A 26,564-nucleotide genomic window follows, 5' to 3' on the forward strand; every position below is an offset into this window, starting at 1 on the left:
CCTTCTCTACACAGCCTCCCTGCCTGCCCCAGAACCTAATTTGCTTAACAGAAATGTGCTTGCAAATGGCTCCTCACTCAACTAGAATAAACCTGTCCACGTGGTGGCCACAGCACCTTGAATACTGCCTAGTACATAGTAGGTTCTCAGTAAACATGTGAGAGGAATGAATGAACAAACGAGCAGCAGCTAATGATAGCAGCTCCTAAAAGCCTTGAAACCTAAACCGTGCCCCAGATAAGAGGATTCCATGACAAGTGATCAAATAAGTTTGGAAATCACAAATTATTAACATCTCTGAGAGTCCCATGCTGGCATTTTAAAGGCTCCGAGAAGCCGTGAAGTTTTTTTTAAAAAAAATTTTAACTCTGTTTAATCCAGTGCTTGCCAAATGCATTTGGCCACAGAAAACTTTTCGCTTTTTGGGGGGTGGAACATCAACAAAATCCTGGAATACATTTTGGGAAACACCAATATAAATTCATTTCCCACCCTCACAACCACAACTTTATACATGGCCAGCTGAATCTTAGAAAGAAAGAACTTGCTTCTTTCTCTTTACAGGGTCAGGTTAAACACAATGCTCCAAAAATACCTGAATGAATGGATATAAAGTAAATTCATAAGCAAAGTCTACCACCCGCTAGTATGTTCTCTGTCCCTGTACTGAGAGTCTGAACCAGGCAAGCAATTTGAAGAGTCTCTTTGCCCTGGAAGCTGGCACATATGACCACTCACACAGGCACACACACGCACACACACATATGCATTCATGCACACGTGTACACAGACACACACTCTAGCACGCATCCGCATGCACACACTAGTACACACAGACTCACACACATGCACACACGTACCCAACAGGTACCCACACAGACTCAGACACACACACAGTCATACATGCACACATATGTGCACATACAGGCACACACAGACTCACACACATGCACAACTATTATGGGGCATATGCCCTCCCACACAGCCGCTTCCCTGAGCCTGGCCAGGAAGCCCCTTGAGAAGGGCAACTGTCTTCTGGTGGGGTGGGGAGGATGGATTCGAGGAGAGATCCAAAAGCCCCCTTCAAACCTGGTGTCTCTAAAAAGGGCAGGGTTGCCCCAGCAAACGACAGGCTAAAGCCTGACCAACAAGCTCTTCCTTACCTGAGATTTCCTCCTCACCTCTCTCCTGGGAGTAGAGCCCATTTCAAAGAAAAAGAAACTGAGGCTTACCAATAACATGGCAAGGATGTGGGGAAAGAGGGGTAGGAGCCCAAATCTGTCTGCTCAGAATCCTCCCCCCACTCCAGAAGCTTGGGGATCCTAGGTTGTTCCGAAGGCAGAACAGTGGCAGCAGCAACATCCTCCAGCTCCCCCTTCTCCTATCCCCAGGCACAATTCTGCCACAAGGTCACTGTATGACCTTGGACACCTAGCTTGCTCTCTCTGGGCAAGTTTAATCACCTATATGAAAAGGAACTTCAGCTGAGGGTTCTCCAAGCTCCAGGACTGCTGGTAAAAAAGAAAGCCTAAGGTCCCCACCTCAGCAGTCAAAATCAAGTGTCAGGATTCCATGAGCTACTGCCCATAACGTGCATAGCCCAGTGCCTATATACAAGGGGTGCCCATTAGAGGCTAGCTGCTCTTAGTGTTGTGATTCCATCCCTCAGGGACCAAATAAAAAATGCTACCCCCTCTTCCAGGCTTTACCTGATTCCCCTACCAAAGGGAATCCCCCCCAACTCTCTCACCCCTCCCACAGCCCTCAGCCCACACTTCTGTCCTAGGCTGCCTTGTCTGGTCCAGTGGTTAGGGTCTACTCCCCTCTCTGGCCTCCAGGCTTCCCGAGGACATGGCCTCCTCTGCATTCTCTCTGCATCTTCCTTGGAGCCTAGGCTGAGCCTCACCTGAGTCAGATGCTCAGGATTTACATGGAAGGATGGATGTGAAAGGGAGGGAAGGAGGGCAGACGACCAAAGGACTCACCAAGGGAAAGAAATGCCCATATCCCCAAGCTCTATAGTGCAGTGACCCTTCAGAAGAAGAAAGAAAAATGGCCAGGTGCTGTGGCTCACGCCTGCAATCCCAGCACTTTGGGAGGCCCAGGTGGGCGGATCACCTGAGGTCAGTAGTTCGAGACCAGCCTGGCCAACATAGCAAAACCCTGTCTCTACTAAAAATACATAAATTAGCCAGGCATGGGGGCAGGCGCCTGTAATCCCAGCTACTCGGGAGGCTGAGGCAGGAGAATCACTTGAAGCTGGGAGGCAGAGGTCACAGTGAACCGAGATCATGGCACTGCACTCCAGCCTGTGCGACAGAGGAAGAGAAGAGAAGAGGAGAAGAGAAGAGAAGAGAAGAGAAGAGAAGAGAAGAGAAGAGAAGAGAAGAGAAGAGGGAAGAGAAGAGAAGAGAAGAGAAGAGAAGAGAAGAGAAGAGAAGAGAAGGGAAGGGAAGAGAAGGAAAGAGAGAGAGACAGGAAGGAAGGAAGGAAGGAAGGAAGGAAGAAAGGCAGGCAGGCCGGCCCATAAACATAAGAGGCCAGGTGTGGTGGCTTGCACCTATAATCCCAACATTTTAGGAGACCAAGGTGGAAAGATCACTTGAGCCCAAGAGTTTGAGACCAGCCTAGGTAACACAGCAAAGCCTCATATCTTGAGGGGGAAAAAAAGGCAATTCACTAATAATTAGGGAAGTGCAAATTTAAACAATGTGCCGTTTTTTGCCTGCCAGATTGCCAAAAAGAAAAAGGAAAGAGAAAAAGGCGGGGCGCAGTAGCTCACGCCTGTAATTCCAGCACTTTGGGAGGCCGAGGCAGGTGGATCACGAGGTCAAGAGATCGAGACCATCCTGGCCAACATGGTGAAACCCTATCTCTACTAAAAATAAAAATAAAAAATTAGCCGGGCGTACTGGCATGTGCCTTAGTCCCAGCTCCTCGGGAGGCTGAGGCAGGAGAATCGCTTGAACCCGGGAGGCGGAGGTTGCAGTGAGGCAAGATCACGCCATTGCACTCCAGCCTGGTGACAGAGCGAGACTCCATCTCAAAAAAAAAAAAAAAAAAGGAAAAAGAAAAAACAAAACATCATCACATATGGGCAAGGATTAGGAGAAACATGCATTCATGCCCTATTATTGAAGGGTAAATTGGTACAGACTTTGTGGAAGGCAATTTGGAAATATTTATCAAATTTTTCGAGTGAATACCCTTTGACCCAACAATTTCACTTCTAGTAATCCAGCCAAAGAAACACTCAAACAAGAACACAAAGGTTTATAAATGAGGATACTCCCTGCATCATCGTTTAAAACAGCAAAAAACTGGAAGCAACTAAATGTTGACCAATGGAAGACTGTAAATAAAGTCTGGTGCAATGATTTTGTAGACCTCCTTATGGCTATTAACATGGAACACATATATATACTCTAGGTGCTATCTCCTAGACTAATGGTTCCTAACCCTGGCTGCACATTCCAATTACCCCCATCCTCAGAGATTCTGGATTATTTCATCTATGGTGGAGCCCAGGTAATGTTATTTTTTAAGTGCCTAGGATGATACTGATGTGCAACTAACCAAGATTGGAAACTTAACTCATGTAGCTAACCCTACTAGTTCTATCCTATTTCATAGAAAACTGAGAAACTAGGAAAACAGAAAACTAGGAAACTGAGGCCCATAGAAGGAACTGTCTTGCCCAAAGTCAGAGTGTGTTTCCTCCAACCCCCTCCCCTCCACAAGGACAGAAATGAAGGAATCTTGACTCAGACCTTCAGGGAGAATGGGGTCTTTCTTTTCTATTCTGAGTGATTGGCAGGTTCCCTGCCAACACATCCCATTTTCCCCCTCCCACCCACTTAGCTGGCCCCACCCCTCACTCCTAGTGCTGTTCCTAGGGCAGACCACCCCGCCTTCAAAGATGAAGAGGGTCCCAAGGCCACTTAATGGTGGCTGATCCCTGGCCAGGATCGAGCTGGTCAAATGTGTCTATTCTGAGCCATGGCAATGATGTAGCAGGATGAGGGTCACAGGCAGGATGGCAAGGTTATTGAGTTGAATATTCTGTTTTATTTAAAATTAAGTCCAGGCGCAGAGGCTTATGCCTGTAATCTCAACATTCTGAGAGCGCGAGGTGGGAGAATCATTTGAGACCAGGCTGAACAACACATGGAGAACTCCATCTGTTAAAAAAAAAAAAAAAAAAGAGGCGGGCATGGTGACTCGCACCTATAGTCCCAGCAACTCAGGAGGCTAAGAAAGGAGGATAGCTTGAGCCCAGGAGTTTGAGGTGGCAGTGAGCTATGATAACATCAATGTACTCCAGCCTGGGTAGCAGAGCAAGATCCAAACTTTAAGAAAATAAATAATTAAAATTAAGTTAGTACAAAAATCTCACATTGCTTTTATCATTTTAAGAGAAATGTTTTACAAGCCTAACACAATCCATGACATAAAGCCCTCGATAAACAGCAGCTGTGATCTCACAGCACAATGTACCCTGAGTATGAAGAAGAACGGGCATCAGCCTCTCCCAGCCCGGTGTCCTGCAGCTCCCACCTCCTCATCAGGAACAGAGGCTGGGGCAGCGGGAGGGGCAAAGACTGACTCTCACAGTGAACTCAAGCCCTGCAAAGGCCTGTGCTCCCTCTCAGTTCACGCACTCGCTTATCCACTCATTCACTTATGAATCCATTTACTCATCATTGAGTCATTTACTCACTAGTCACTCATTCATTTGTTCACTTGTTCACCCATTCATATTCATTCCCCATTCATATTTATTCCCTCAACAATTCACACACTCATTCATTCATTTAAGGAATATTGCCGAGGCCCTGTGGCTCACGCCTGTAATCCCACCTCTCTGGGAGGCCAAGAAGGGTGTATCACCTGAGGTCGGGAGATCAAGTCCAGCCTGGCCAAATGGAGAAACCCTGTCTCTACTAAAAATACAAAATTAGCCACGTGTGGTGGCGCATGCCTGTAATCCCATCTACTCGTGAGGCCGAGGCAGGAGAATCATTTGAACCCAGGAGGCGGAGGTTGCAGTGAGCAGAGTTCGCGCCATTGCACTCAAGCCTGGGCATCAAGAGTGAAACTCCATCTCAAAAAAAAAAAAAAAAAAAAAAAAAAAAAAACAAATCTTTTAGACATAATGACCCAGAAGGTTGAGGCCAGATTTTTTTGTTTGTTTGTGTTTTTGGGGTTTTTTTGTTTGGTTGGTTTTGTTTTAAGACGGAGTCTTGCTCTGTCACCCAGGCTGGAGTGCAGTGGGTTCCAGCGATTCTCCTGCCTCAGCCTCCTGCGTAGCTGAGATTACAGGCGCATGCCACCATGCCTGGCTAATTTTTTTTATTTTTAGTAGAGACAGGGTTTCACCATGTGGGCCAGGCTGGTCTCAAACTCCTGATCTCAGGTGATCTGCCTGCCTCGGCCTCCCAAAATGCTGGGATTACAGGTGTGAGCCACTGCACCCAGCAATTTTTTTTTTTAATGGATGAGAGGTTTTTTTTTTTAATGTTGCCCAGGTTGACCTCAAATACGTAGCCTCGCCTCCTTATGCACCAGGACAACAGTTCTGAGCCACCGCGGCTCACATTTTTGTTTTGTTTTGTTTTGTTTTGTTTTGTTTTGAGAAAGGGTCTCACTCTGTCACCCAGGCTGGAACACAGTGGCACGATCACGGCTCACCACAGCCTCAACCTTCCAGGCTCAGGTGATTCTCCCACCTTAGCCTCCTAAGTAGCTGGGACTACAGGCTTCTGCCACCACACCCTCCTAATTTTTTTTTTTATTTTTTGTAGAGAGGGGTTTCACCATGTTGCCCAAGCTGGTCTCGAACTCCTGAACTCAAGAGATTCACCTGCCTCGGTTTCTCAAAGTGTTGGGATTACAGGCATAAGCCACCACTGCACCCAGCCAAGGCCATTTCTGAATGAGCATGGGGCCCTGGAAGCCCAGCAGGCTGCTGGCATCCCATACATGAGACCCTTCCCCTGAGAAAGGCAGGACATGGGGCTGCTGGAGGGACTGGGGATTTGAGCTATTCACTGTGGCCCCAGGAGGTGGAACCAGGACCAACACAGAGAGGAGACTGCAGCTTCATGTGTGAAATTCAAGCTAAAAAGCCACAGATGAGGCCGAGGCAGGCAGATTACCTGAGGTTAAGAGCTCGAGACCAGCCTGGCCAACATGGTGAAACTCCGTCTCTACTAAAAACACAAAAATTAGCCAGGCGTGGTGGCACACGCCTGTAATCCCAGCTACTCGGGAGGCTGAGGCAGGAATTGCTTGAGCCTGGGAGGTGGGGGCTGCAGTGAGCCAAGATCGTTCCACTGCACTCCAGCCTGGCTGACAGAGCAAGACTCTGTCTCAAAAAAAAAAAAAAAAAAAAAAGGCACAGATATGCCACAGAGGTAGTGAGCGCCCTGCGAGTGAAAGTGTGTAGTCCAGGCTGGATGAAACCAAGTTTGCCAGAAACACACCCAAAGAAGGGTAAATAAAGTGACCTCCAAAGTTCCTTTTCAACCTGTGTTTTTCAGGATTCAGAGAGGTTCAAAGGCAAAAACAGTGAATCTTCCCAACATGTGTGTCTGGCCCCTGGCTGGCCAGTGTCTCCCTAAGGGGCACAGGGCATCCACAGGGGCTGTCCTGGGCACTGAGAACCCACGCACTGCTTGCTGCTCCCCAGAGACCCCAGCACTCTCTGTGGCCTCCACCCCAGAGACAGAAGTCTGCCTCCTCTTTCCATCTCCCCACTTCGGGGCACCTGTTTCTCCTCCCTCCCCCTCTCCCTGGGGACCCTCAGGAGCTGATGATTGTGTCTCCTCTCTCCAAGTTCAAAACTGCAGCCACAGGGGGCGAGGGACAAAGACACATCTCTTGTTCAGTAACCAAAAATATGCTGTATGTTGCTGGTGGCTCCAAGGTTCTGCAGGCTCCAGGCCAAGGAGGTCCCCCTGCCCAGTCTTCCAGCCTGAATGTGCAGTCATACCACCCCAGCTGCCCTCTCCGGCCATGCCCAGCTCCCTAACTAAGCCCAGATGGTCATCACTCTGCCTTCAGGCAGGTAAAATTCAGTGCAACAGGAGTTAGGTGAACAGTATGTTTTATTTAATTAGGATCAACAGAAGAGATATACCTCACAGCAGGATAGGGAATGACAACACTGCAAAAAATAATTCATGCCCAGGTAACGAAAGGGCAAATTTCAATTACAGAGAAAACAGGGGAAGAAAAAGTTTCCAAGCACCTCCAAGGAGGAAGGCAGCGAAGAGTTTGCAAAGCCTAGACCTGTGGGCCCAAGATGGTCTAGAAAGCAAAGCAATCAAGTGGACAAAACAGCCATTCCTCTCTCTCCTTGTCATAGACAAACCAGCCTAAGTGTGCAGGACTGGGTAGGCCGAGGGAGCTGAGTCCTGGCAGGCAGGCGTAGGGGCCACAAGGGATCTGCCAGGGCCACTGGGCAAGCTCACAACCCACCAGGCACAGTCTCAAAAGAATGCTGTCCCCACAAGGAGACAAAACAAATGTTCTAATCCTAATAATGGTCATCAGATCACTCAGCAAGTCCTTAGTAGCACCCCACCTGCCCTTTCCCCCAGCCCCACCAGCCCTGACGGAACCCTAGTCTTATGCCCTGCCCCAGCCTTGGACAATCCAATCTCACCTCTTACACTAGAACAAGGCAAAGAACATACCCCCCCACCCCCCACCAAGAGAATGGTCTCATCTTTTAAGCCTCTGTTTCTCATGCTTACCCTGGAAATGGGAGGCTGGCCTGGATGACCTCCTCTGGGGTGGTGGGCTGCAGATCCCTAATCTACCATCACTTGGGTGCCAACTATAAATGAAAAATTCATGGTGGTGACAGCCCAACAACAATGTGTATGTACTTAATGCCTCTGAAAAATGGTTAAGATGGGCCATGCAATGTGCCTCATGCCTGTAATCCCAGCACTTTGGGAGGTCGAGGCAGGAGGATTCCCTGAGGCCTGGCATTCGAGACCAGCCTGGGCAACATAGCCCCATCTCTACAAATAATAAAATTAAGAAATTAGCCTGTAGTCCTAGCTACTCGGGAGACTGAGGTGAGAGGATTGCTTGAGCCCAGGAGTTCAAGGCTGCAGTGAACTATGATCACGTCACTGCACTCCAGGCTGGGGGACAGAGCAAGATCCTGTCTGTAAAAAAAGGAAAAAAAAAATGGTTAAGATGGTAAATTTTAAGTTAGGTATATTTTATCAAAATTGTTTAAAAGCAGGAGTTGGGGGATGAAGAGATCTAAGCCCCTCCTCAGACCAGCCAGGTGAGCATCTGCAGGACCTGGGCCCAGGAATATGCAATTTAACCAGCTTTATTGTAGGTGATGGTGATAGGCATGACAGCTGGGGATCCACTCATCTGTAGGAAGCCACCCTCTCCCCAAACGAAGGCTCCCCAGCATAATGCTTGAATTACCTCAATAAATACTTCTTCTGCAAATGAATATTCAAAACAGTGAGTTCTCCAAGTTTCATGGCACAAGCTAATCTTTTTCTGTGTGGGTTCTCCCTCCAAAATGAACCCTCGAGAAGCACGAGCATAACCCAGGCCTCTCTCTCTCCCGGCCCCTGGTCCCTGCTCCGAAGGTGACGTCAGCCCCAGCACCCCCATTATCTGGGAGAGGGAAATTGCTGTTAAATTAGCACATCCACAGAGCCCCATTTTATATCCCAATTCAGAAGATGACATGAACATCTGCTTTCACTTCAAGACATTAATTTTCAATTATTGGAGAAAAACAAAATTAGTCCTGACAAATTGCTGGAGAATACAGGCTCTTGTCTGGTGGTTCATAATAATAACTTCGGGGGCCCACAATTAGTGTCTCGGACGGAGTTTCCTGATGGATCCCTGTCATCTGGAGGCAGTGGCAGCAGGGCAGCGCCTCGCACCGCAGTGTATCAGGCAGGAGGATGCTCCAACAACCCGCAGCTCGAAGGTCACTGCTTCTTGGATGACCAGGTTTAGAGAACTAAGGAATTAGAGTTTCCTCTTTCTGGGGAAGGCAGGGAGGGACAGAAGATAGGGGGCAGGCATCCAAAAAATATCCACCTTAACCATATTCAGCTTTGAATATTTTTCAAGGTTTTCTCCTCCTGTTCAGTAGCAAGATTTTGCACACTTAGATGGGAATGCAAATCACTCCTGAGTCCTTACTGGGCACACTGGGATCACCTGATAGGATTGCAGTTTGCCATCTGCAATGAGAGAAGGACAGATGACATGGTTTTCTTATGAGACCCCTTCTACCCTTCTACATGACGTCATTCAGGATCCCAAATCCAGAACTCAATGGCTCCAGCCTCTGAGATACAAATGCCTATAAATCTTCTGTAAGAAAAAACTGTTTGCCGGGGTCCCATCGACCCAGAACCTGGTTCAGCCCAGGTTGTAGTCTCCAGAAAAAAAAGAAAGAAAGAAAACTCTGAATTTGCCAACCTCAATGGCCCCAAATCCAGAGAACAACCCACTTGATAAGAGATTATCAACACTGTAATCTCATTTGATGGGTTTTTATGTATCTTGGCTGCTTTAGTCACTATATCAATAAGAAGCCACTGAAATGTGAATGAGTTGAAGAATTCAGAGATAATGATGTGGTCGCCTTTGAATTTGACTTGTCACAATTGAAACCAGAGTGTGTTTGCCTAGCTAGGATGTTCAGACTCTTGAGGGGGGTGAGGCAAGAGGGAGGGGGAGGTAAACAGAGGGAGGCAGGTTAAAAAAGAAAGAAAGAAAATGAAACAACAACCACAACAACAAAGGGAAATTATATCTTTAAAAAGAGAATGAAAGACATTGTTACTTCCAAAGTCAACTTGGTAACTGAGCTCTGACATTGTGTAATTGACTTTGCAAGTAGAACAACAGCAACGTAACAAAGAAAATGTCAGTGTTTTCACAGCACCAATCTATAACGCTGGGAGGCCGTCCCGCTGTCAGCCAGGGCTGACAATACAATAGCTTTCAAAGGGATATTACCATCATGCTTTTATTCCTGACATCAATCAAGACAAAGAGAATCCTTTTCACAAGACATTAAAAATCAAACCTTTGTGCAAGAAGATAGGTAAAACAGCATTCTCCTTAAAGACAGCCACATGGAGCAATCAGCTAATTGGCGCTCCTTGAAAGCAGTAAAGTATATTTACTGAGTGTACAACCCCAATCGTTGGCTGCCACCGATCCTGGCAGGTAAGCTATGAATCAAAAGTTTCCATCAGCATTTCCTCACTCACTTCACCCTGCCTCTCCCACAGTAGGCTGAGGGAGCTGACAGGCAGCCCCAAAAACTTCAAGCGGGATGTAACCAATCCAGGCTCAATTCATCCATTTTGGGTGGGAAACTTCTCTGATTACCCACTAACGTGTCCATGCACAAGATGCCCTTGCAAGCTGATGGGAATTTGCAGAAATTGTCAAATTTCTCCAACCACAGTGTATCGGGGTTTTCCTGGCTACCCAAATAATGGGGACCCCGCTAACAGTTTTCAAGGTATTCTACTGTAATCAACCTAGACTCACAGATACAAAGGAACCCTGGTATCTTCTGCAAATGTTTTCAAGACATGAAGATAATACTCTTTGCAAACACCAGCGTACCATGGACAAGGTTGAGCTTTAATTCAGCCAGTGGCCAGGAAAGGCAAGTCCATCCTAACCTATGTCAAACAAAGAGTGAACTAAACCCACCCACCACCTTGGCAAAAACGATGGGGCCATCAGGAAATCCAGCCATCCTCTGCCTGCTTACTTTCGAGACAGTTTCAGATGCCTGCATGTCAGAAGTTGTTGACACTTACAGAAAACTGCGAGTCCAGAAGCAGGAAGTTAGAGAGCCTCATGTTTCAAAGGGGTCATTTCCTAGACACTTTCCAAGCCACTGACATCTTACAGCCTTCCCACCTTCCAAGATGCCATGTCCCTACATCCAGTCCAGGCTTGACAGAGCCACTGGTCTAGGTGGTCACAAGTCTCAGACCATTGTTGAGGAGGAGTGGGAGCAAGAACTCTCTCTGCAGGAGGGCTGTCAGGAACTCAGAGCCAAAGGGCTCTGTGACTTGCCCCTTTGGTACCCTACAGACCATCTGCCACAAAGTCCAGTCACTCAAAGACAGGGAAAGCACTCTCAGCATCTGTGGCAGAAAAGGATGTTTTTACTTTTCAGCTATAATGGGATACCGTTGTTTTATTTTTAAACAGAATTTGAACAGGTGCCGTTCACTTCACTACAGAATGGATAGAAATTTTGAAAGAAGAGAGAACTGGTCCTAACACTGCCTTGAAAAAGCATATACTCCCACCACCACCACCTAAATCAGCCTTTTTCAAAGAGCCAGGCAGCATGTCTGCATCATCAGCCTCAGTGGTAGGTTCCTTTCGTTTACACATCCAAATGAACAGTTAAGAGAAATCAATGCATCTAATTGCCAGACTATTAAATCCTACATCAGGGGAAGAATTCCACAGCCACTAGCTTAAGAGTTGGCTACCGATATAGCAATTATTGCAACTTTCTATTAGATTGAACCAGATCCCCAGCCTTTCGTCTCCAGCTAGGAACGCTGTACTCAAGTGCTCCAGTTTCCTGCCGTCCTGGTTCCCCCTCCTCCTCCTCTGTTAACACACTGTAGCATGCCACAACATTGCCAGGGCTGGCTGGTTCTTCTGAATTACTTTATGACTGTAAAGTCACCAGCATTTTGCACCTTTCATTATGAATGCACGCTAGGCACTTCATGGTTAACCGTTTAGCAGGATTCCCCTGCCAGAGGCACATAGTTATCTTATTTTATTGCTTATTAAGTTTTTGCAAGGAAACAGGTGTAAGAATCTAAACAGCAATTACTAGACATAAAGGATGTTTTTTAGAATGAAACAGGCCCTTCCAAAGCTGGGAATCGATAACTTCATTGAGGAGGGGGGATTAAATATTAGGATTAAATGTTAGCTACCCCACTCCACATAGAAAGCTAAAGACCCTATAAAGGATTTGTTTTGCCCTTCCTACAAGATCATGTACATTTAGCCAAACAAATCTCGACAATTTATACCTGTATGTGGTCTCAGCTGAATCAAGAAACCTGTAACCTCAGAACGCCTCTATTTATTACATCTCAATTATTTCCATGGAAACACACGCAGTGTTCCCAAGTCCCTAGACCACCAAATTTATAAGATGGACTTTGAGGAGCTACACGCTGGCAGAAGAGGAAGACAAAGAAGGGGAAGGGAGTGCCGCGAAGTCACTGGGGGTACTTTGGGATGCTGGGGTGGGCGGGTGCATGGACATAGCCTGAGTGCTAATTAATATTAAGAACTGTAATTAACAGGCAGTTGCTAGACAGAGAAAATTGACAGTATTAAAATTATTCAAAAGTTTTAAGCTAAGGCAAGGGAAAAGATGTATCAATTTTCTCTATAAATGAAGAGGCTGTTGCATGGATTAAGAAAGCCATGGGGTGAAAGGGGACAGGCCTCCTTAATGTTGAGTGACAGAGAGAACTGCAGTGGTAATCGTTAACCAAACCACCTGATATCATCAGCCGAAATAACATCAGTGAGCATGATGAGAACAGCCCGGGAAAAGGAGGCCAAAATTATCAAAGAGAACAAATCACTGCAACCACCACACCACACCACACCACCAGGAAACAAAAAAGGGGAGAAAGGTGTAGGGAGGGAAAATCGGTCAGAAAAATGTGACTTTTATAACACTCCTGGCTTTAGGGTTTTTTTTTTTTAATAAAATTACAAGGCTTTTGAAAACCAATGAGGCTATTCTCCCCCCTGCCCTACTGCCCCGACCCCCTTCCCTGTTTACTAGATGTCCTCCCTGTAAGCTGGGTTTTCCAAAGAAGGACAAACACACTGTGGGGACAAGTGACCCCGCTCCAGAAGGGAGGTTGTGTCCATGAGTGGGAAGTGAGACCACCCCAGCCCCCAGAGGCCAGTTTTATTTTCAAAGAAGCAATGCCTGTGCTTTCAAATCACACTTTCTGAGCATCCATTCGAAATTGTTATATTTCTGTCTTTCCTTCCTGTTATGGGCTTTCACATTTCCGAGATCAATTACAAATTACAGTCAAGCGACTTTCACAGCAGAATGTTCGGGGATGGGGAAGTCCACAAAGCCTCTACATCAGCCCTGACACACAGCAGTGGAGGCAAAATAAAATAAAATAAAATGTAAAAGACACCACTGTTCCTTAAGAAGCACTTTCAAGCATCTTTAAAGGTGAAGACCTTGTCGTTTCAAACACTTGGTGTGGAGCTGTCCACACTCAAGCACACACTTTTGAATATTGCTTAAGAGAAGGGGTGGGGGGGGAGCAGTTCTTGAAAAGCAATAAATCCCTCACCTGCTGGAACTCTTATCTATCCAAATTATCTTCTCTCTTAATTCCTCCCTTGATAAGTGGCCACATCTCCACCCTCTTCACCCCAGTAAACTGAATAAAAGGTAAAATGGTGAGAGACAAGGGTTGTAGCAGCTTTTGGAAAATGCAAAAAGCTATGGGAAGAATCAGGGGTCTCCGACTCCGCGGACAGAAAGGCTCTGTGTGGCTGATATTTACAACACCGAGTCTCGAAATGCCTCCACTGGTCTCCTGTTCACCTTGCTGCCTTTCTCCTATCAACCTGCTTGAACTGTCTGCTACACATACACACATATACATTTGAGAGAGGCACTCACTAAAAATCATTGCAAGGCTCATTTCATGAAAGGCTGAAGACCAATTCTTGAGTCTTTCTCAGAGATCCACAGAGTGGTTTTAGAACTCGGTTCAAGCAACTCTGAAACACCCACCTATCTGTTCACTGCAAACTGCTCTCCCTTTGCTTTCTGGGTCTCGCCGTCTAACATAAGGAGGTTTGAAAAAGTGGATTGGAAGTCTAGGTAAGCAAGCTTTGCATCTTGACGGAAAAATCGGCTTCTATACTTAGGTTTAACTCAAAATCAACTGCCTGAGTTAAATAAAACTTTTTCCAACCAGAAATTCCAATTCCACATTTTCTTCTGGGTCGCCTCTTAAGTGGCTCCTGAAAGAGTGAGCAGTGAGCCAGGGAAAGAGAAAAGAAATCCAGTTTTATTTCAAGCCGTACAGCCTTTCCATAAGCAAAAGAGAAACATCCACCCTTCTTTCCCGTCCTCTTCTTGGATTCTCTCTTCTGGTTTCCCTGTCCCCCAATCAGAACACCCTCTGAACCCCCAGTTCTGTGGAGCAGGCCAGGCTGTCCCGGATTGGGAGACCAACCAGGGTGAGGCGAACAAGACCAACTTCTCTCAGGGAAAAGGAGGAGTAGGAACGGGCCGGGCGCTCCGTTTGGACTCAGTCGGTCTCCTTCTAATATGACGGGGAGGATCTCTGCTGGGCCGGGGGCAGTCCCTCCGGGGACTTCAGGAGGACAGAACTGACGGGTATCTCAAGATCCTCCTTGCCAGATTCAGTTCCAGCCATTCCAGCCAGGCGCAAGGCTGGCAGGAAGGGAGCGGGGCCCCAGCGCCTTCCCGCGCAGGCCTCCAGGAAATGAACTTTTCAGAGCAGAACTGGGCTCAGGCCAGAGGTCATCAGGGGAGCTGGGAGAAGACAAGGGCCTGGGGGCTTTTGGCTCCGCAGACTTAGCCGCTCTCATCGTTCCCCCACCTCCTCGATCATCTCCCATCTCACAGCCGGGCGCCCGGGCACCCAACCGAGGGGCTAGAATCGGGACAAAGCAGCAGGCAAGGCCTGGAAAGGCCAGCCGCGGGGAGAGGAAGCCAGGGGAGGGGCTCCGCTGCCGGCGCGCGGCCTTTCCCCAGGGCCTCTACTCTCCAGGGGTCCCCTCGAGCTGGGGGCCCTCGGTGGAAATAGAAAGCAAAGCGTGGAGACGAAGGGATGGGTGTGTGTATCTATATATCTGCAGCTCCCCACAAACGCGCGCATCCCAGGGAGCCGGCACAGAAAGCCGGCCTGGGTGTCGAGGGTGCCGGTGCCCGGGGTCAGATCCGGGGCGTCCTCCGCGGAGGGACGCGCACAGCGGCCACTGAGCTCCCCTGAGGACCCGCGTCCCGCCGGCGCCGTGCATACAATGAACTCCTGGCGGAGGCTCCCTGCCCGGTGGGCCTCGGTGGAGGAGGCAGGAAGTGCAGGGGCCCGGGCCGGGAGAAGGCCTGGGCAGGGGCAGGAGGGGGCGCCTGGCGGCCGGGGCGAAGGCGCGGCGCCCGGGGGGCTCGCCGACAGCGCCCGCCGCTCCCCGCGTCCTCGGGCGACCAGGCAGGGGCCAGAGAGAGCCAGCGAGGCCGGGGGCCAGCGAGGGCGACCTCGGAGCTGTCGGCCTGCGGGGCGCCCGTCCTCGCCTCCTCTTCCTTCCTCTTGTCGCCCGCCCGCCGCCGCCGAGATTCGCAATCCCCGCCAAGTCGGGCCCGCACCCCTTGATTGGCCACACGGGCCCGGGCCCCGCACGGAGGGAGCGGCAAGGGCCCCTTAGCGGCGCCCCCAGGCCTGCGTCTCCCGCGGGCGACGGCGCCGGGTCCGGGCGGGGAGGGTGTCCGCGGCGTACCCCCGCCGCCGCCGCAAGCCGCCTCCGCCTCCTGCTCCCGGCTTCCTCCTCCCCCTCCTCCGCCTCCGCCTCCGCCTCCGCCTCCTCTGCCACCTCCTCCTCCTCCTCTCGGCTCACTCGCGCGGGTCCCCGGCTGCCCGCCCGCTCGCCGGTCCCTCCTCCCTCGCTCCCTCCCTCCCTCCTCGCTCGCTTGCTCTCTCGCGCCTCCGCCGGGCCTCGCTCGCTCACCTTTCACCGAGCGCGGCTTCGCCTGCTTCCGCCTGGACATGTCCGGGGCTCCGGGCGCTCCGTCGCCCTCCGCAGCCGGCTCCCCCCGCCGCCCCCCGCCGCTCCGGGCAGCCCTTCTCCCCCTTCTCCTCCGCCTGTCTCTTGGAAACTTTTTTTTTTGCAGCCCGGTTGGCGGCTGTGGGGAGCGGACCGCAGGTCTGGGGCGGCCTCCCTTAGGGGGGCGGCCCGGGCCGGCCGAGGCCGCTCGAAGGCGGGGGGAGGCCCGGGGGGCGCGCCGGGGCCCTGCCTGTTGCAATGCGGCAGCCGGGGGCTCCCGATCCAAGCGGCGGTCCCAGCGGCGCGGGGAGTCCGGAGGCCACTCGGCCGAGCCGAGTTATGCAAAAAAAAAAAAAAAAAAAAAGCCGCCCCCCTCCTCCTCCCAACCCCCCGCCGGCCCCCGGCCCCTGCGGCCCCCTCCTTCCCTCCCCCACCCTACCGCCACCCTCACCCTCCTCCTCCTTCTCCTCCTCCTCCGCCCCTTGCCGGATTTTTGTGCAAAGTTTGCAGGCGTCCGGCCACGCAGCCCGGTGCGGAGCTCACAATGAACCCATCTGAGGAGGGGGAACGGGGCTGGAGTCGAGGGTATCTCAAGGGGGGAGGAGACCGGGAGGCGGTCGGGAGCGCGGAAGCTCAGTACCCCCCAGAAAAAAAAAAAAAAAAAGCCTTCAAATTATCCCCTGCCGCACAAAAAAAATAATAATAAATATTAATGGCTCAAAAATGCCCAAGCGCCTGGTTTGGAGATTATGATGGATGGGGGGCGGGGGTCCCTCAACTCAGCCTACTTGGAGGGGAGGCTCGAAACGGCCGCAGTGGCTCGGAAGCCGCGGTTCGGGGCCCCTGGCTCACGCCCCCTTCTCTGGCTCTCGTATCGGTCCGGCGCCGGCCCCCCGGAGGAGGAAGGGGCGCGCGGGGGCGCTCAGGCAGCGGCCGGCAGGCGCGCCCGTGCCCCGGGCATCGCTCAGCCCGTGCGCCGGGCCGCCGCTGCCTGCCCTCGGGCTGCGGTGCTCAGCGCGAGGCGCGCAGCCGATCCCCAGGCCGGTGCCAAGTCGCCGGCCCCGCTAGCTGCCTCCATGGGCCAGGGGCTCGGAGAGGGGGGAGGCGGCGGCCGCGGTGGCGGAGGAGGAGGACGAGCAGGCGGCGGCGGCGGCGGCGGCCGGGCTCCCGTCCTCCTGGGCAGCGGCGGCGGCGGCTGCGCCCCGGCTCCTCCGCGCTCCAGCCGGCGCCGGCCCGCCCGCCAGCCTCCCTCGCGCTCCTGTCTTCTTTGTGGTCGCTGGCTCTCCTCCTCCCGATCCGGCTGCTGGGGCTGCACTGCAGAGACACATAATAAAGCCAGGCTTGGCTGGAAATGTAGCCGGGTCCCAGCAGGAGGATGTGAGGAGCGGAGTCCCGGCGGGGGAGCGCTCTGATCCCGTGGGGCGCCCCGCACTGCTCCGGCTCGGATCAGACGGAGAGAGGGCCAACAGCACCGAGCGATGGACAGCGCTGGAAATACAGCTCCGGCCGCCCGCAAAACCCGGACCGCGGCGGCGGCGGCGGCGGCAGGCACGGCGCGGGCGCGGGCACCGCACCAGCACGCGGGGCCGGGGCTCGGGCGCTGGCTGCACCGGGGGCAGGAGGAGGGAACACACTTAGGGCCCACGCGGCTGTCAAGCTCGCCAAGACGCATGAGCCTCACAAACTGTAAAAAGTGAGAGAATGGGGGAGCAAACCGAGGTGGGCTGCCCTAGTATTGCCACCTCGCGATGTATGCCTCATGCACATGAACTATCCGGGGACCTGGCTCTGCCAGGTTGGCTTTTGCCCACCGATCGGTGTTCAAAGACCACCCCTGCCCCACATCCAACAAATTCTTTCACCACTGGGCTAACCCCGTGCGCCCCCTACACCCTTATTTGTAGAATTCTCGCACCTGGTGTGCACTTCTCTGTCTGACTGTAAAAGGAACACCTTACCCCCGAGACCCTGCAGGATCACCGCCTCCCCGCACAGTTGTCAGAAGAAATAAACCAGCTGCTACTTTCTGCGAGGTTTTACCCAGCCGCCAGGGGGCGCCGCGCGTCCCCCGCAGCTCCTGAACCGGCTGAGACTCTGGTCTCCGGGCAGGCCCGGGAAGGGTTCTGACTTGGGAAAAGTCTTCCCCAGACGGCTCCCCTAAACCGTTCCTCGGAGCCTCTCCCTCCCCAACTAGCTGCAGGCGGCCAGGTCTCGGGTGGGGAGCGGCCCCGACCTCGCCCCCCTCCCGGGTGAGTGGCGCCACCTCGGGCCGGCGCGCCCCGGAGCCAGGAGAACGGAGCGGGTGCACGGCGCGGCGCTGGGGGTTATCAATCTCTCGGATCGATAAGTTGCCACTTGGAGAGGGGAGGGCTACGTCCCCTCGGAGACGAGTTACCCAGGGCAACCTTTCACGGAAAAACCCGCTGCCCGCCGAGAACAGCGCCGGGGCCGGCCGGGCCGCGGCGCCCGCCCCACGCAGGGTGCCCGCGCCCCGCCGCTCCCCAGCCTGCCCGCCAGCCGGGCCTGGCCCCGCTCAGCTCTCTCCGCGGTCCCGCCGGGCCCTGCTCGCCAACCCCGTGCTGGGCTGATTGCCGAGATAGATGCCACCCCCGCACCCCCGCGGCTGGAGAGCGCGGGCTGGAGGATGCGAGAGGCCTGAGGCAGGGGGGCCAGGCGCGCGCGTCCTAGGCAGTCTCAGAGGTAGAGTCGGTTGACGGGCTAAACGCGATGCCTAGGTGGACACCCTGACAGCGGGAGCCGGCGAGCGAGGCTCCCCAGAGGGGCGGGGGCCAGGACCGAGACGTCCCCTAACTAGACCTAAGCCCTGAGGGCCGCCCTTCCCCGGGTTAGCGCTGCCATCCCCAGGCCACAGCCCTCCCCAGCTTGTGCGTCCAAGAGTGTCCAACATCTCGGCCTTCCCGGAGGGAATGGGAGCCGCCCCCCGCGGCCCAGGGATGGACGGAGTTGGGCTGAACCGGGGGTGCCAAGGGCCGAGGCGAGGGCAGGGGCCGCGAGGCGCCTGGGAAGGAGCCAGGAAGGAGGCGCAGAATCAGCCGCTCCCCCACCCCCGCCGGCGCCTGGGATCGAGGCCCGCGGAGAGTGGCTGACAGGCGGCAGATGGCACACGCTGGGGGAGGGGGACGATTGGCCTCGGCTCTCGGGTGCCCCCGCCGCGGGCTGCCTCTGCTAGAGGGAGGGGGCGGGGAACGGCCCCCAGCTCGCCCGCCCAAGCTCTCTGGGGGGCTGGAGATTGCGGATCCTGCCCAACCGGGAGTCTGGAGAGTGAGGGGGCGGACAAAAGGAGCGCGGTGGGGAATGCGTGTGCGGGACGAAAGAGGGGCCGTCGGGGGAGAGGGGTGGTTGGAGTCCCACGGGGCTGCCCTTTTCCACCCCAGGGGCCTGCTGAAGGCTGAGGACGGAGGTGGGGGCAACAGGATGGGGAGCCCGCAATAGCCCATCCTGACCTAATCCGAAAGGACGAGATCCTGGAGCCGCTCACAAAGTTTTCCTGGCCCCCTCCCACGCGTCGCCTGCACGTACGTCCGCGTCCCGACGCTCCGCCCTCCCCCGCCAAGTTCGGCGTCTCCCAGCTCAGCGGCAGTCAGGGTGCAGAGGGAGCCCGACCTTGTCCCCGCCTCGGCCCGTCCCGCTTCTTCTGAAGCTTGTTTCATTTTTAACTCCTTCCAGAAAAAATGTTGTTTTAAGGAAAATCTCAAAGGAACAAAAAGCCAATAGTGCCTTCCTTATTTGCAATCCCTACCCCACCTCTGAGCTCGGACTGCAAGGGCCTCAAGGGACACCAGGTGACACCTGGGCCTTGCTTCTCACGGGTGACCTTGGACCAGAAAGGGTCATTTTCAGGTGGTGTTTTATACCCCCCACCTGCCTACTTCTGGCAGGGAATAGGGGGTCCGGTCCCCTCCCCTATGAGAAGGGGCCCCTCTGGCCTCTCCTTCTTCGTCGGAAAGTGAACAGCTGCTCCTGCCCTGCTTGGAGGAGTGGCTGTGGAAACCCACTGTAAGCTGTAAGGAGCAGGAGCCACCATCATAAATGCAAGAGAAATTCCAAGTTGAGGTTTTTGAGAACAAGTAAGACTTTGCCCACAAAAAGGTGCATCTTCCTTCAAAGTCATAACTTGGCTGGAAGAGGGGAAACCTCTTGCCCAAGGCGGTGCCTTCCCCAACCATTCTCCTTAAGAATGTTTTTCCTAGACGTGCAGCAACTGAGGCTTCTTCCTTGAATTTTCGAGAGGCAGGCGTCATTTTGAGCAGTCTGGTGAATGCACGAGGGTCTGGTGGGCTGCAAAAACAAGATAGGACAATAAAGAAAACAAGGCAGCATTCACTTTGTGGCCTCAGACCTATGATCCCTGCAGAGCTCCCAGAGTTGCTCAAGGGATGCTTTCCGGTAAGTGACCAAATGCCCACCTTGGCCAGGTGCCGTGGCTCACACCTGTAATCCCAGCGCTTTGGGAAGATGAAATGGATGGATCACCTGCTGCGGAGGCCCTGGCTTATGCCTGTATTCCCAGCACTTTGGGAGGCTGAGGCGGGTGGATCATCTGAGGTCATGGGTTCGAGACCAGCCCCAGCAACATGTTGAAACCCTGTCTCTACTAAAAACACAAAAATTATCTGGGCATGGTGGCACGTGCCTTGGTGGCATATACCTGTAGTCCCAGCTATTCAGGAGACTGAGGCATGACAATCACTTGAACCTGGGAGGCCGAGGTTGCAGTGAGCTGAGATCATGCCACTGCACTCCAGCCTGGGTGACAAAGTAAGACTCCGTCTCAAAGAAAAAAAAAAAAAGAAAAGAAAAAGAAAAAACAAATGCCCACCTTTTCCCCTTCCAGGCACACAAACATCACTTACTTTAAATGACAACAGTCACTTGAATATATATGATCCGGAATGAGTGGTTTTTGTTTACCGCTTTATTACTTGAAACTCCCAGTCCCTACTGTGGAGAATTTGCATCAGCCTATGAGGAGCAGTCATTTTGGGGAGGGATGATTTATCCCTTCAGCCTTTCCCCAGAGAGTAAGTTCACTGCTTTGTTCCTGTGTTTATTCAACATTTATTTATGATTTTGCACTTACTGTGTGCCAAGACTGAGGGTAAAACAATGAATGAGAAGGATCGCAGTTCCTCCCTGTTGGGGCTTGCCCTCTAGTTGTAGGGGGTAAGGAGGGGTGGCTGACTTAATAAATGGCCACACAAGGCAGTCGCGGTGGCACACATCTGTAATCTCAGCACTTTGGGAGGCTGAGATGGGTGGATCACTTGAGGCCTGGAGTTCGAGACCAGCCTGGCCAACATGGTGAAAGTCTCTACCAAAAATACAAAAATTAGCTGGGCGTGGTGGTGGGTGTCTGTAATCCCAGCTACTCGGGAGACTGAGGCATGATAATTGCTTGAGCCCAGGAGGCAGAGGTTGCAGTGAGCCAGGATCACGCCACTGCACTCCAGCCTGGGCAACAGAGTGAGACTGTGTCTCAAATAAATAAATAAATAGCCACAAAAATAATTATTTACTTATAGTTTTGATCAATCTTGAGAAGAAATTAAAATATAGTACAAAGAGGCCACAAAACAGAGTCTCAAAGGTGGTCTGCTGAGAGCCCTATGGAGGAGGAGGAAGAAGCCAAGCAGGGGGATGGAGAATAGAGTTCCCAGCTGTGAACAGTGTGTGCAAAGGGCCTGGGGCACAAAGGAGCTGGAGGCTTCTCAATAAGAGTTGTCACAGCTCAGGCAAAGGCCACCATGGCCAGGCTTAGGAGCCAATTCTATCCATTTTCCAATCCAGCCTCCCTCACCACCTAGCTGAGGAACCCGGAGCAAGGGAGTCCGTGTTCCAGTTTTGCATCTGCAAAATGAGAAAACAGATAGCATGGATCTCATAGGGTGGTCCTAAGGGTTTCTCATCTGTCCATGCTGCCTGTCTGGCCACAAGACAGCAGTCATCTGGCCTTTGCTGTGCTCCCTTACCTTTTCTCTCTCACCTTCACCACCTCCAAGGTCAACCATGTTCATAGAGATGCCAGTTACACAACTGCAGATCCCCTCCTTGCACCAATAAGTTCCTCTTTCTCCCTGGTATTTCCTTGATTCAGACTTGCCCTTGCTTTCTAGAAGCTTTCTAGCTTGCTTATGTCTATTGAGAAGGTTTTGTGCATTTGTGTTTTATTATTTTATTTATTTGTTTATTTATTTTTTGAGACGGAGTCTTGTTGTATCGCCCAGGCTAGAGTGCAGCGACACGATCTCAGCTCACTGCAACCTCCGACTCCCAGATTCAAACAATTTATCTGCTTCAGTCTCCCAAGTAGCTGGGATTACAGGCATGCGCCACCATGCCCAGCTACTTTTTTTGTATTTTTACTAGAGATGAGGTTTCATCATATTGGCCAGGCTGGTTGTGTTTTATTTTAATGATGCATCTATTTGTGGAATCCAAGTTTCCCTGAACACTCCTGTCCTCAGGGTACTAAGGAAGCAATGGCCATGCTCTCTGGTCAAGCCTTCCAGGAGATGGCCTGGCAGCATGATTGTTAACCAGCAGCTGCCACAAGCCCAGGTCTTCCTCACCTCTTCATCATTATTTGCAGGGTTCTTCTCACAAGACTTGGTCTTGAAGCTCCTGAGGGTTCAGAAGAGAGGAAGGCAAGATTGAAAAGAGAGTCCTTTTCTCTGCTTTTAGTTCTCAGCCTGGTGTTTTGAGGAGGGAAATCTCTGCAGATGCTCCTGAAATTCCCCAGAGGTCCCCGTTGTCCCCCCTCCCCATGACCACAACTCAAAGAGGCCAGCAATGGACCCAGACATCTGCCTCTCTGGGGCTCTCTGGGGCTGTAGTAGCCTGGTGCCAAAAACAATAAGGCGGGTGTGGGAACCTCCTTGTCTTCTCTGGTTTCTGTTCAGCTGGGAAAGCCATTTCTATTTTATCATCATTATTATAATTATTTAATTCTTCAAGCGTCAGCAGTCTTTGCAGGGAACACCCACAAGGCAGCAAGGAAACCAACTTGGCAGGAGGATCCCCATGGACTTATACTCTCAGAAAGCTTGAAACTCCAGGCTCTGGCCCTGAGAGCATCTACCCTGACCACCTGTAGCTGCCCAGGTGTGCAGCACGCTCGAGCCTGGAGTCACTTGGTTCAGAGTCACCTGCTGCTTTGTTCTCTTAAAATACTTATTTTATAATGTTTGTGATTCGCTTTAATTTTTTTCAGTATGATTTTTGTAAATTTTAATACTTTTTTTTTTGAGATGGAGTCTTGCTCTGTGTCACCCAGGCTGGAGTGCAGTATCGCAATCTCGGTTCACTGCAACCTCCGCCTTCCAGGCTCAAGTGATTCTCGTGCCTCAGCTTCCCAAGTAGCTGGGATTACAGGCACCCACCACCATGCCCAGCTAATTTTTGTATTTTTAGTAGAGACGGGGTTTCACCACGTTGGGCAGGCTGGTCTCGAATTCCTGACCTCAAGTAATCCACTTGCCTCAGCCTCCCAAAGTGCTGGGATTACAGGCGTGAGCCACTGTGCCTGGACTTTTTAAGAAAATGTTTAAAACTTCTGTTTAGTGAATGTGATGTGATGTGATGCCAAATTCTTTCAGCTTTACCCAGAAGTGGTAAGGCAAAATGCTCTGTAGCATGCAAATTTCATGACTCACACACTTCAGGACTGGTCACAAGTCCTTCCACCATCAGTAGCTCAACCAACCACCATCCAATCTAATTAGCAAACTGGACATCAAAAAATGTGATATGTTTAGCAGTGGACTGTCATTGATGAAACTGAAAGCACTCATGTACAGTTTAGCAAACGTGATCCAGAGACACACCCCACCTTGCATGAACAGGGACTATAAAGCCAGAGAGGCTGGGATAAGCTGTATCTTTAAGGCGAACCCCCTGCACACATACCTTGAGCCCTAAGGGGCCCTGAGTCCAGCCATTAAGTAGGATTTCAGCTGCATGGTGCCCAGTAGAGGACACAGATTCCTGACTGGAAATGTGATGGGTATATCCGGAGTGTGCCTTTCACACTGGAACTGGTCAGAGAGTCTGGAAGGATAGAGAGCTGAGACTTCATGGAGCTCACAAAAGTGGTTGCAGGATCTGTTTTGTGCTTAAAATGGTCCTACTTTGCTACTGGACATCTGGGTTTTTTATTTTTTATTTATTCATTTTTTTTGAGACAGGGTCACGCTGAGTTGCCCAGGCTGGAGTGCTATGGCATGATCATAGCTCACTGTAGCCTCGACCTCCCCGGCACAAGTCATCCTCCCACCTCAGCCTCCTAAGTAGCTGGGACCACAGGTACACACCACCACACCCGGAGAATTTTTGTATTTTTTATAAAGACAGGGTTTCACCATGTTGGCCAGGCTGGTTTCGAATTCCTGGCCTCAAGCAATCTGCCTGCCTCAGCCTCCCAAAATGCTGGGATTACAGACATGAGCCACGGTGCTCAGCCAATGTCTGTCTCATAACGGTCAGTGTGTGTGGCAGAATTTGGCCTTCAGTATCACTTGGTAGAGAGGTTGTTGGGGAGTAGAAAACCTTCATCCACCTCTAACCTCTTTTGTGACCACTATTATCTACTGAAAAGGATGAAACTGGCTTAGATCATTTTGGGGGGAAAAAATCTGGTATTTATTTCTTTCCTTGTGTAAATACTCCTTCCCCACCATCATGGAAAGAACCTACTAGATGCCCAGGCCTGGGAGAAATACCATGGAGATTTCAGAAGAACATCAGCATGTGTGGTCCCTGTACATGGCACATATAATGCCCTTAGATACCCAATGCCTCCAGGAAGGAGGGAGAGAAAGAGGATTATCAGGGCTGAGTCTACACGGCTTCCCATTGCATCCCTAGTACCCTGCAGATGCTCAGAACTTAGGGGTGGCTTTGGTAGAGAAAACATCAATCTGTGTGGCACACAGAGGAAGTACCCAAATACCTCCCTGGGCAATCAACCATTGTTACATGAAGGCTTTCTGCCGGACAACAGAGGCTGATTAGAAGGCTTTGAGCCAGGCGTTCTTTCACACACCTGTAATCCCAGCTCTTTGGGAGGCCAAGGTGGGCAGATCACTTGAGGTCAGGAGTTCAAGACCAGCCTGGCCAACATGGTGAAACCCCATCCTTACTGAAAATACAAAAATTATCTGGGCATGATGGTGTGCACCTGTAATCCCAGCTATTCAGGAGGCTGAGGCAGGAGAAGAATCACTTGAACCCAGAAGGTGGAGTCTGCAGTGAGCTGAGATCATGCCACTACACTCTAGCCTGCGTGACAGAGAAAGACTCTGTCTCAAAAAAAAAAAAAAAACAAAAGAAAGAAAGCTTTGCCCACCCAACTAGGTCAAACACTCCTTCAGGGCACAGCCCTCGATTTTGCTCTATACCCCTTTCGCACAAGGGTGCCCACTGCCTGCCCAGTGAGTGCTGGTGACTGGAAAAGCTGGCAGGGCACCGTCCAGAGGTCAGCGGTGGGCTCTAGACACACAGGGGAAAGAGCTGGTGAATTCAAATCCCAGCCTTACCTTGGGCAAGACAACCTTACCTATAAAATGAGAGGATAGTGTCCCTGGCACAGGGTGGTTGTAATCCATAAGACAATGTCACCATAGTGACCTGCCTCCATGATATGAAAGGGGCATGGAATCAGCTCATGCTGTAACACGCCTAGCGCGCAGCACTTTGCACATAGTAGGTGCTTGATCAGTGTTCATTATAAAGTTTTGATTGTGGTTCCTTTTCAGTAGTGGGTATGGCTGAGACTCTGCTGAGGGGTGGGCTGACAAGGAAGTAAGCTCATTCACAAGGACCTGAACTAAGGCTAGAGAAGACAGCAGGTAAGCAGCTTCCTGAGAGCCCCAGAACACAAGCACCTATTTTTATTTGTTCCTCCGTTCCCTGGATTTCCTCCCTGGGGCCTTCATATTGTGAGGGCTTAATTCACATTAGCTATTGTTAATGTTTATAGGCAGAGCACACACAACAGCCGTTCAATCAGTTTAGGTTCCTGGCCGTGGCTCACACCCATAACCTCAGCACTTTGTGAGGCTGACTGCTTGATCCCAGGAGTTCAAGAGTAGCCTGGGCGACATAGAGAGACCCCCATCTCTAGAAAAACAAAAATGGCCAGGTGCGGTGGCTCACGCTTGTAATCCCAGCAGTTTGGAAGGCCAAGGCAGGCGGATCTTTTGATGTCAGGAGTTTGAGACCAGCCTGGCCAACATGGTGAAACCCATCTCTACTAAAAATACAAAAATTAGCCGGACATGGTGGTAGATACCTGTAATTCCAGCTACTCGGAAGGCAGAGATTGCAGTGAGCTGAGATCATACCACTACACTCCAGCCTGGGTGACAGAGTGAGACTCTGTCTCAAAAATAAATAAATAAAAAAAACAAAATTAGCCAGGTGTGGTGGTGTGTGCCTGTGGTTCCAGCTACTCAGAACCTGGGTGGAAGGATGGCTTGAACCCAGGAGTTCAAGGCTGCAGCGTGTTATGATTGCTGGGCGACAAAGCAAGACCTTGTCTTTTAAAAAATAAAAAGTTTAGGCTCCCTGGGTGGCTTTGGGCAAACCCTCTCAGTGCCTCAGTCTCCCCATTTGTGAAATCCCCCTGGTTCTCTGTCTGAATGAAGAAGCACATCTGGGCTTATTCCTACCCTCTGGCCCAACCGGCACTAGGC

At 51.5% G+C, this 26,564-nt stretch overlaps 1 protein-coding gene across 4 annotated transcripts in view; it reads right to left on the reverse strand.

Moving 5' to 3' along the window:
- Positions 1–16,194, reverse strand: part of ZNF423 (zinc finger protein 423) — a 367,959-nt gene extending 351,765 nt beyond the window's left edge. For 3 of the 4 annotated variants that reach the window (XM_063655023.1, XM_063655021.1, XM_063655022.1), the window contains exon 1: positions 15,817–16,188. Coding sequence is in view for 3 of the 4 variants with exons in the window: in XM_063655021.1 (XP_063511091.1) it covers positions 15,817–15,856 (40 nt within the window). In the remaining variant the exon portion in view is untranslated. Of the gene's footprint in view, positions 1–15,816 lie in introns of all 4 variants that reach the window. The other variant, XM_054454364.2, reaches the window with a different exon arrangement.
- Between the last annotated feature and the right edge of the window lie 10,370 nt (positions 16,195–26,564).

This window comes from Pongo pygmaeus, chromosome 18 (genome assembly GCF_028885625.2).
Source record: "Pongo pygmaeus isolate AG05252 chromosome 18, NHGRI_mPonPyg2-v2.0_pri, whole genome shotgun sequence".
NCBI classification, from domain to species: domain Eukaryota; kingdom Metazoa; phylum Chordata; class Mammalia; order Primates; family Hominidae; genus Pongo; species Pongo pygmaeus.